This window comes from Seriola dumerili, unplaced genomic scaffold (genome assembly GCF_002260705.1).
Source record: "Seriola dumerili isolate Sdu_G_001 unplaced genomic scaffold, Sdu_1.0 BDQW01000127.1, whole genome shotgun sequence".
NCBI classification, from domain to species: Eukaryota; Metazoa; Chordata; class Actinopteri; order Carangiformes; family Carangidae; genus Seriola; species Seriola dumerili.
The window spans coordinates 1,357,944-1,369,350 of record NW_019174382.1 but is presented as its reverse complement, the minus strand read 5'-3'; the positions used below and the strand labels follow the sequence as shown (position 1 = coordinate 1,369,350).

The 11,407-nt window shown below is 43.1% G+C and overlaps 1 protein-coding gene across 1 annotated transcript in view; it reads left to right on the top strand.

Moving 5' to 3' along the window:
* LOC111224233 (TBC1 domain family member 12-like) overlaps positions 1-11,060 on the top strand; it is a 22,957-nt gene extending 11,897 nt beyond the window's left edge. The window contains exons 3-13 of the mRNA XM_022748656.1: positions 3,692-3,825; positions 4,588-4,670; positions 5,151-5,268; positions 5,580-5,686; positions 6,446-6,529; positions 6,646-6,740; positions 7,110-7,181; positions 7,466-7,594; positions 7,725-7,834; positions 8,973-9,231; positions 9,536-11,060. Coding sequence (XP_022604377.1) covers positions 3,692-3,825; positions 4,588-4,670; positions 5,151-5,268; positions 5,580-5,686; positions 6,446-6,529; positions 6,646-6,740; positions 7,110-7,181; positions 7,466-7,594; positions 7,725-7,834; positions 8,973-9,231; positions 9,536-9,607 — 1,263 coding nt within the window. The 3' untranslated portion in view covers positions 9,608-11,060. The remainder of the gene's footprint in view (positions 1-3,691; positions 3,826-4,587; positions 4,671-5,150; positions 5,269-5,579; positions 5,687-6,445; positions 6,530-6,645; positions 6,741-7,109; positions 7,182-7,465; positions 7,595-7,724; positions 7,835-8,972; positions 9,232-9,535) is intronic.
* The last annotated feature ends 347 nt before the right edge of the window (positions 11,061-11,407 follow it).

Here is an 11,407-nt window from a genome sequence, read left to right as displayed (position 1 = left end):
GGGGGGATGGTTTGTAGTGGGGATAAAATTTGCTGCGAAACAGATAATAATAATCATAATAATAATAATAATAATCGTTCGATCTGGATTATCTTGCGTTCATGATCGTCGGAAGACAAAATCGTAATCGTAAATAAAATTAGATTCATCGCTCAGACCCGGTTTCTTGTGTGTTGCACATGTGAACACCAAACTGAACATTTTTTATAAAGAATAATCAATTAATTATTTGCTGCTTTTCTCCAGTTTCATTAACAATAAACAGAATAATTTAGTGTTTTTTGGAGCCTGGAGCTCTTTGACATTTTTCCTGATTTTCCGACTCGTAAATCACGTCAAAGATCATGTTGAGTGTTTGTGGTATTTCCGTTTGAGTTGCGTTTCTTATAAACAGCTGTTTATAGAGTCCAGATGCTGCTTTGTGTTTCTGTGGGAACTTGTTGCTAAAGTCAAGCGGGTGAAGAAGTCTGAGTGTTCGGCCTGATGAGCATCTGTTTACATACAACAACATGGAGGCTGGACCGAGGCTGTAAAATGGATTTACTCTGTGTGTATGTGGTCGCTAGGCAACGTCCACACACACATACATACACACTGCCTGCAGCTGAGGAGGCAGATGATTACACACACACACACACACACACACACACACACACACACACAGACGCACACGCACACACACACACACATATAATTCACCCCTCTATGCCCCATTTGCTGCTTTGTATAAGGTCCTGCCAGCAATGACACACACACAGCTGTTCCTCTCCAGCCATCGAGAGCAGGTGGTATCCAGGACACACACACACACACACACACACACACACACACACTGCAGCAGCAGCTTCCCTCTCTCTGGTTGAGTTTAATTAGATGAGGTTTGATTTTCTCATCAGTCCAACTGTGAAAATCGTCTCTCTGCTCTCTCTGCTCGAGGCAGAGCTTTACTTGCTGAAGTACCTTTTTAGCAAGGTACCAAAATCTCTGCCGTCCTTACTCCAGCTCCTGTTTGCTTCTGCCGTGACCTCTGACCTCCCTGCGCAGTGTGAAGGCAGAGAGGACGCAGGACGAGAGCCGACGTCGCTGACAGCGAAGCGTCTGGCCTCTGCGCTCGCTCGCTCCGCTCACATGACAGCAGCTGGAGTCAGATGATTCATCAGGGAAGGAGCGGGCCAGATGTGGTTTGGCTTCAGTCAGTTGACACGTCAGACACAGAGCTGTGGAGGAGGAGGAGGAGGAGGAGGAGGAGGAGGGCTCCACTCAATCTGCTTCCTTTAAATTCAGTTTGTGCAGCAATGCAGCAGTTAGCTCATCGGCTCAGAGGGATTACTGCCCCAGTGATGATCCTGACTCTGCCTCTGATCATGTGTCGTGATCCTCGGTATCAGGATCCGTGACTTTGACACATCGATCACTTCTGCATTAGAGGTGTTTTACACCTGTGGTAAACTTATCCAAACCCACTGTGCATGAATCAACCTGCCTCCTTCACTCAGACTAGTTCCAGGTTACATCCCTGTTTATCCAGAGTCGTATGAAATATTAACAGCTTGTGTGAAGTCTTGTCACAAATGCAGTGTTAAGTCTTGAATAATGGCTAAAAATACCTTGACCTTTGACGCCCCCCCCATCCAGCACCCCTTGGATGAGCTGTAAGCCAGGCCTTATCAGCCAGCATCAGTGCTGCCACCTCGCTCATAAAGCCCCTGGTGTGAATGGGAGTAAATCCCTGCAGCAGGTTGAGAGGAGGCTGTTAGAGCAGCAGGTTAAAGCTGAAGTAACATGTCCAGCTTCTGTTTTTGCTTCGGTTTAATCAGCTCTGACATGACGGTGTCTGCACGTCTTACAGTTAATTTAACTCCCTCAAACAGAAAAGGTTGTCGTGTAACTTTTACCTGTTTGGAGAAGCTCACCTTTAAAAGGTGAATTTAAGAAAATAATGTAGAAAGAGAGAAAATGACCTGAGACCTCGGAGGGTCGAAAAATGTCGAGGTTTTAAAAACACGCATATTAATTTCGGTGTAAAAAGATTATAACAGACCGTGGTGTTTGTTTCCCATCATCCTTTGACCGGTTTTGAAATTCATTCTATGTGGAATTAAAAAGTCTTTATTTAATTCAGTGAATCCAGACTAAAGCGCGGTGCCCTAACTTCTCAGTTTAAGTAGATTACAGTAAAATATAAGCGTTAACCTTCTGGCTGAAGTTCCAAAATGTAAACTGAAATAAAAACTGTGATTTAAAAACTTGTTTGTTCCAGACTTTACATGATCTCAGAGCTCTTTACAGTTGACATATGGTTTACATTATTCTAAATGTGGGATGGACTGTGGAAGTATTCCAGTGCAGTGTTAAATACCTCCAGGATCGTTTCATTGGTTTTTATTGTTAAATGAACTTTGTCTTTTTAAAGTTTGTTTTGTCTTCAGTGATCATAAATGACACAGAGCAGTTTTCATGGTGCAGTTAAACTTGGAAATCACTGGATCAGTCACATGATTTCATACATGTGACCGTCAGCTCGTAGCGGAGCTGATGTCACAGAGGAGACTCTGTCGCCCCCTGCTGGTGACGCTCACACACCAGCTTATAAAAGGCTTGTTGTCCTGTTGACCCACAGCTGCCCTGTTCCTGTGAATGAACTGTTTATTGTGCAGGACGGACACACACACACACACACACACACACACAAACGTTCACATTCATTAGGCAGCTAGAACATGTACACACACACACACACACACACACACACACACACACACACACTCGGAAGCAAAGTTCACACTACATATTTGTCAGCTTTAATGTTGTATGTGAAAGTGTGAGTACACACACACACACACACACACAAATACACACACACACACACACACACACACACACACACACACACACACTAACACACAGATTTATTCAGACTCTGATTCAACATCTTCCCACTGAGCTGAAGCTGATGAACAATCACTTTGTTTGTGTGTGTGTGTGTGTGTGTGTGTGTGTGTGTGTGTGTGTGTGTGTGTGTGTGTGTGGGTCTAGTTTGGTATATAACATCTCTGTTCTCAGTATTTACGTAACGTAAACATGTTATGACAAACATGTTTTGTAGCTAAACTTTATCGACAAAGACGACAGCAACAGAACATTATGAAGAATTAAATTGTTTTAACAGCTCTGGACAAAATCTTATCACAAGATCCCTTCAGTAGCTGTTGGTGCTTTCGATCATATCACATGATCTTCCTCTGCCCGGTTGTCATGGAATTGTAGACGTTTAAAATTTCCAAGTTTAAGACCCTGTACACTTTTTAAAAAAGAGTTGTTGAAGGTCGAGAGTGAAAGTTCATTCTTCTTCAGCGGTTTTTTCAAAACAGCCTCACCATGAAATTCAAACATCTACGTTTCCATGGCAACTGAACAAAGAAAGAGCCTTTGGTGAGTTGTTTTGGTCAAATATATGAAATTTAGTTTTAAATTAGAGTCTAATATCCAATATAAAATCATTTTTTTAACATATCTGCCGGTACATGTGCTGGCAGAGATATGTCTGTATAATACTGTTGATGGTTCATTCAGATATTCAGAGGAAACGCTTGTTTTGTAAACGGCTAATTAAGAGGCTTTGACATGCTGCTAATGGCTAAGAGCTGTTAGCTGTTGGATGCTAATTTTGTTTTTGTTCTACTTTGTTTAGTGTCCACAGGAGGAGCAGGTGAACGACTCGGGTATGTCCTCGTGTCCTCAGCGCCCCCCGGCTGCAGGGAGGAGGAAGAACCTGGAGTTTGAACCTCTTTCCACCACAGCGCTCATCCTGGAGGACCGGCCAGCGTGAGTCAGACACTCACCTGGACCCGAGACACTCACCTGTCGTCGGTCCAGACTGAGGAATTTAGGATTTATAGTGGTTTCATTTTCACGTTAGATTTTATTGACACTCAGGAACCTGGACTCATAAAATGTTTTAATTAGGATACAAACTAATATCAACAAATATGTGTCTTCCTGGTTTTAGCTACTGTCATTATTATTGCTAATGCCACCTTTCTACAAAATCCATTTTAGACATTTATTATACATTTATCTATTATTCTATTCACATATGCAGCTATATTTTAGGAACTACCTTTACTGAACCCTCTTCAGTAAAGGTATTTTTTCACAAGAGATGTGAAGGACTTGGGTCAGATCACCTCTTTAGGGACGGGGTTAGGGTTAGAGACAACAGTGGAGCTCAGTGTGGACAGAGCTGAGATTGTTCTGAAGATTTTGATATAAAACACTTGGGTATTAAATGTTATGTTATATGTAAGTACATCTAAAAAGTGGATTTAATAAATGATGTAAAAATCAAGAAAAAACCTCAGAGGGTAAATATATACACTGTGTCGTGAACACACTCTGTGCAGTGGTGGAAACATCTGCGCTACATATTTAGACTATTACAGCTTTCAGTTTTAAGAGTGGTGATCTTCACATTGGTACTCAGTAGTTGCCTAGCAACAGTGAGCATCTGTTGAGAGCTGCAGGGTAGAGACAGAGACGCAGTGGCTGAACACCTGACAGGTGACTCTCTGTCTGTCCGTCCCTCAGGAACCTACCTGCCAAATCTGAGGAGGAAACTCAGAGACACAAACAGGAGTACGAGGAGATGGTGGCAGGAGCCAAGAGGAGAGGTACACACACACACACACACACACACACACACACACACACACACACACTGTCTGACATTTCCAGCAAAAATAATCAGTCAGTAAACGCATCACGTGGAGCTTAGAAGGAGTAAAATAAAACCTCTGAATTATCTTATACTGAATAAATTGTATTTCCAATGTATTTCCCAGCATTCAATAGTGTTTTAAACCATTCCTCGTCGGCGAGATACTTAAACTTCGGTGCAGAAACGTCCTCAGCACACTGGTTTCAAGCTCACACTGGTCCTCACAGAGACAGTAAAACAGGCCCCGCCCACACAGTGTGAATCTGAAGAGCCGCCGGCAAAAGATTTTCTCGGCACAGTTCTCGAAACAGTTTCTACTGGTTGGAAACATTTTTCAGGTTCTGTTGCGGAGCCGTGGTTCTGCCTCGCTCTGATTGGCTGCGGCTCAGACAGGTATTCAGGTGTCGGTGTGAATCTGCGTCTCTCCCCTCAGAGCTGAAAGAAGCGCAGAAGAAGAAGCGTCAGATGAAGGAGAGACACAGACAGGAGGACAGCATCTCCAACGCCATGGTCGTCTGGAACACCGAGATCCTGCCGCACTGGGACACCATGTACGTCTCCACAGCTGTGTGTGTGTGTGTGTGTGTGTCGTATACGCTGTGTGTGTGTGTGTGTGTTGTCGTGTGTGTGAACACACAACCTGTGTGTCAGAACACACGCAGAAATGAACTAGTACAGCAACCTATGACCGTCCAAGCGCGCTATTCGCACACGGCCGACGCCTGACTGATGCAAGGTACGCACCTGTGTGTGATCGAAACCGACCGTGTGTACGTTGTATCATTGAGTGTGTGTGTGTGTGTGTGTGTGTGTGCAGCATGTTAATGTAGCTCACTGTGTGTGTGTGTGTGTGTGTGTGCAGGAAGGGAACGAGGCGCGTCAGGGAGCTGTGGTGGCAGGGACTTCCTCCCAGTGTCAGAGGACGAGTGTGGAGCCTCGCCATCGGCAACGAGCTCAACATCACACCAGGTACAAAGTGATGCAACAACACACACTTTCACACACCGTCCTGCTGCCCCAAATACTCACTGCAACACCTAATGTGGATTAATCCGCCGCTGAAAATAGTCCCCAACAAATGCAGTCTGTCCGTCCCATTCTGTTGGACACGATGTCTCAGTAACACCTCGAGGGAACTTCTTCAAATTTGGCACAAACATTCACTAGGACTCAAGGAAGAACTGATTAGTTTTTGGTCGTCAAAGGTCAAAGGTCAAGGTCCCGGTGACCTCACAAAACACAATTTTGGCCTTGTGAACGCAATATCTCATTAATGCCTTGAGTGAGTTTCTTCAAATTTGGTAAAATCATTTGGCACAAATGTTCACTTGGACTGAAGGATGAACTGATTAGATTTTGGGGGTCAAAGGTCAAAGGTCACTCAAGACCTTGCAGAAATTATGACAGAATTTCACACAAATGGATAAACAGGGATGTAACCTGGAACTAGTCTGAGTGGCGGAGGGATACGACCACGAGGAGGTGATTCTGGTTTCATTAAAACTGCAGTGAACAGCTGCTTTAGTCCTGAGCCTATTTTAATGAAACTATATTTGTACTGTGTATGTGTTTTTAAAGATTTAGAATCCTTAGGATGAGTTTCTGGCACTTCTGATCTTTTTCTGTGTCAAAACCTTAAAACCATTAAAACTTTATGCGTGTGCTCGTTTTTGTTGCAGAGTGTTTTTGAGTTTTCTTCAGTCTCGATGTGTTTGTGTGTTTGTGCAGAGCTGTACGAGATCTTCCTGTCCAGAGCCAAAGAGAAGTGGAGGAGTTACAGTGAAACCAGTTCAGTCAACGACAATGAGAGCGGTACGACACAGCACTGCTGGGATCTCTGGCACCTCTGATACATGAACGAGCCTCTACTGTCAAACTGTACCTTGAAATAAAACTTGAAGCTGAACTGAAATAACTTTCCTCTTTAGATGGAGGAGCGTCTTTGGCCGACAGAGAGTCCAGTCTGGACCTCATCAAACTGGACATTTCCAGAACCTTCCCGTCTCTCTTCATCTTCCAGAAGGTAACAGATGTGTGACAGATGTGTTAGAACAGTTTGACTGGTTCTTACCTCTTGTTACGGTTCAGTTTACAACTGGGTTTAAGGTTAAGATCAGGGTGAGACAGGCTGCAGGTAATATTTCCTGATCCCTTTCTTTCCTTTTCATTTTTAAGACTAATCTGAAAACCTTGAATCTGTTCCATGTCTGTCTCAGACCATGAGATCGTTAACGCATCACATTTGTTTCTATGTTGTGTGTTTTTCCTCGTATATTATTGCGCAGGTCTTTGGTCAACCCTGGTTGTTTTAGTTTTTTTATCTCATTTTCATCTACAGCACCTCCAGCTTCACTCTAACTTTGTACCTCCTCCTCCTCCCTTCTCTCTGCAGGGTGGTCCTTACCACGACCTCCTCCACAGTGTACTGGGGGCTTACACCTGCTACAGACCTGACATTGGATATGTAAGTTTGTTTTCTTACACTCCCAAAGTGATAATAGTCTGTATTAGATTTCAAATTATGACATTTATCTTGAAAAATCACCTTGAAAATTTTTTTTTTTTTACTTGCCAAAATAAATCAAAATGTTCAAATGTTAAATGCAACTTTGCTTAAATAAAAAAGTCTAAAACTAATTAACAAAGATTATGAATCTGACCAGACATTCGATGCTGACTTTAATAGAGTAATTAGGTTTGATACGGTCTCTGGCGCTGATCTGGCGTCTGTTGTTTGTGCTCCTTCAGGTCCAGGGAATGTCGTTCATTGCTGCTGTGCTGATCCTCAACCTGGAGGAGGCCGAAGCCTTCATCACCTTCGCCAACCTGCTCAACAAACCCTGTCAGATGGCCTTCTTCAGAGTCGACCACGAGCTGGTACAAACACAGACACACAACAGCTGTTATTCATGTTGCTCCTCCTGCTGTGTTCAGTCTGGGGAACTTCTCCCACCTGATCTTTACTTCTCACCCCCTCCTCTTCCTCTCTTCGCTCCGTCTGTGGCAGATGTTGAAGTATTTTGCCGCCTTTGAGGTTTTCTTTGAGGAGAATCTTCCTCGACTCTTCAGCCACTTCCAGACCAACAACCTGACCCCTGACCTCTATCTGATCGACTGGTGAGTCATCAGAGACTCCACTGTCACTGTCCATGTCATCAGATGGAGCCATTAAATATTATGATGCATGAAATTAGAAAAGTCTTTCCAAAGTTTTTCTTAAAATGAGCAAAATTGAAATAATTAGTAAACGTGAAGGAAACAAAGTGATGTTAAGACTGCGGGAACAAACAAACTAAATCACTAAAAAGACGAGACCCATCTTGTTTAAGATCAATGTGCATGAAGAAACTGTAAATAGGCGGACATGAATACAAACAAAGTGAATGATAAACACTATTAGAGTCAAACAGACAGTAGGTAAAAGTCCTGCAGTTAAAGATTTAGTAAAAATACAGGAAGTATCAACATTAAATTATAATTAAAGTGCTTAAAGTAAAAGTACTCGTTATGCAGAGTGGTCCATTTCTGAATAACATATATTATAATTATAATTAATGATGTATTAATGTGTAAATCATTGCTGTTGCTGAATGTGGGGAAATTTAATGACTTTATATACTGCTGGGAAGCTCAGAGGATCAATAAAGCTTTATCTTAATCTATAGTAATACATTATGATTTATCTGTTATTCTGAAGGATTAAGATAAGATCAGATATTCCTTTATTAGTCTCACAGTGGGGAGATGTGCAGAGTTACAGCAGCAAAGTGAACAAAGAAAGAAAAAATGCAAAATGACAATATCAAGTACTTTAAAAAATACATATAATATAATAATATGTACAATTAAATGCGTAAATATAACAAGAAACAAAACATAGCAGCAGATAAGTGACAGTGCACATGGTGAATTGTCTCTACTGATATACTGCAGTATTTGTTCCAGAAATATCTTTCTTTCTGCAGCACGTTCACTTATAAAATGTTTATAAAATAATATTTATAAACATAAATTTAATATAATTTATAGGTGATTATCATTAAATAAATTTTCAGTGATGCATTTCATTTATTTCTGCCTGAGAATCCACATTAAAAGCAGTTTTTATATATCGATCGATTTTAAATCTGACAGCTTCAGTGAAACCAGAAGCCTGATCGGCCATTACAGATCAATAATGATGCACCTTTAATGGATGTTTTTCATTCAGTTATTTAAATATGTTGTAACCGTGTGTTTTGTCCCGTCTGTCCAGGATCTTCACTCTCTACAGTAAGTCCCTCCCCCTCGACGTGGCGTGCCGGGTGTGGGACGTCTTCTGTCGGGACGGGGAGGAGAGCTTGTTTCGGACGGGGCTGGGTATCCTGCGCCTGTTCGAGGACGTCCTGCTGCAGATGGACTTCATCCACATCGCTCAGTTCCTCACCCGCCTGCCGGAGGACCTGCAGTCGCACACGCTGTTCGCCGCCATGGCCAACACACACATGATCAGCAGAAACCGCCGCTGGGCTCAGGTCAGTCAGTGGGGATCCTGGACTTATTGAAGCCAAACATGCAGACTATTGGCAGACGCTACAATTTACAGATGTTCCCTGAATGCCTCACATGCAGGCAATGGGTAGAAGCTACACCGCACACCATCAGGAGCCCAATTAGGGGGTTTTGGGGCAGAAGCAGTGTTTGTAGTTGTCATTGCAATATGTGCCAATATGAGGGGCCGTCAGGGACCCATTTTCCTCTTGGGGGGGCCTCAAGCATTTGCCTGGTTTGCCTCTCCGGACGCTGTGTTTTAACGGTTCATTTCCTGTTTACTCTCAGGTGTTTTCTGCTCTGATGAAGGATGGAAACAAAGAGACGGACAAAAACACCAGCCCGGCTCTGAGAAGCTAACACTAGCTAACGTCGACGCTAACGCCATCTATCTTCAAACGCTAGCTGTGGCGGTTGGAGCTCGCGCCGGCCGGACATGAACTTCAGAGGTGGATGCTAGCTCTCCCTCCCCTCCCCCTCCCGTCAGCGCTGACACTGATGCTAACGTCAGCGGCTAACCTGTGAGGCTTGAAGCTACGTAGCCTGAAGCTAAAGTCTCGCTCCGGGCTGCTTCGCTACGGAGCTTGAAGCGAGCACAAGCCGAGATGACGTGAAGGCGGAGGCTCGAACAGCAACGAGAGGAGCCGTTAGCTCGCGCGTCCAGGAGGAAACGGCTCCGGCGTCGCCTGGAATCTGTGCTGGGACCAGTGGGAGCGGGAAAAACCAAAGTGGTCGGTCAGTTGTAAACCTCTACAGCCGCTGTCAGTATTTAACCTGATGGATTATGTTTTGGAGAAGAACAGTAGTGTCACTAATTAAAACTGACTCAGTGTAATGTGTTGCGCCCCCTGCCGGCTGGGAGGACAAACTCCACGCTGCGACACAAACACCACTAACACCGAGTGTTACGCCCTTCGTAATTCTCAAAGACTCCAGTTCTAATTTTCGGTGCTAATAATTTTCTAAAGGCTTCAAAAAGAAAAAAGGTAAAACCTCCTCTGTGGATTAATTACTAATTAACGTGGGTCCTTGTGGTTTTGATCTCACACTATGATTCATTTGCTGCGTTTTAGCTTGAACCGGTCTGGATCTAAACACGGTGGGAACCTGCAGTGGCATGGCTGATGCTGATTATTGGTTGTAGATGATTAATTAGTCTCATAGCTTTTTCAAATTTAATCTGTTGGCAAAAAACAAAACAAACTCTGAACATGGGAAGTTTGGGTGCAGCAGTCGTCTTTCTAATCAATAGTAAGGAATCAAATTACACATCTCATCATTGATCCTAATCAAACTATGACTAAATATTTTGTGACTGATGTTTTTGAGTCTTTTCTACTTGTGTTTAATAATTTGAAAGTTAAAAATCAAACTGTGAGGGAGGGACACAGTCACAAGTTTAGGTCAAAATGATCCATAAAGATCACGACGAACCACGTCGAAGCGCAGTGAGCCGACAGGAAGTGAGGACGCAGGGATGTGGGGCCGTCGCAGTGTTCGAAGGATCCAGATTCACCCTCAGCACTTTATCTCTGCAGCATCATCAGGAACTCTTTGAAAAAACAAACAAACCACACAGAGTGAGTTCATTAATGGGGCATTAAGTGACTCATTGTTTCCTCTGTGAGTCGTTAGAGGGAACTAAAGCAGACGACCACGATTGCTAATTAAAGCAGATTAGATAGAAACTTTTAGGTGCGGCATCATGCAGATCCTGGAGCTGCAACAGCGGCTTTGCATTTAGCTTTCACTAGTTTTGGCTTGAGAATGAGGCTTTTTAGTCTTTGTAGCAGAACTTTTCCCGCTCGCTGCGTCGTCTGTGAAAATGCAAGTAAAAAAATGTTTGTATTTTTTTTTTTTGTTGTTTTTTTTTTTTTTTTTACTTTTCCCTCGTGAGACTTTAACAGCAGCTCCGTGTCGACACTCGAGGAGGTGACGACAGGCGGCCATTTTCCTTCTCAGCTTTCCTCTGTTGTTTGTTGAGTCAGCTGTTAACCTCACGTTTACGTCCTGATGTACTGACCCCACTGTCATGTGGTTAATTATATCGTCAGTTAATCACTCACCTGATTGACTGATTGAATGAATCAGCAATTATTTTCATAATCCATTAATCATTTTTTCAGAAAAAAACCCCAAACATCTTCTGATTCCAGCTTC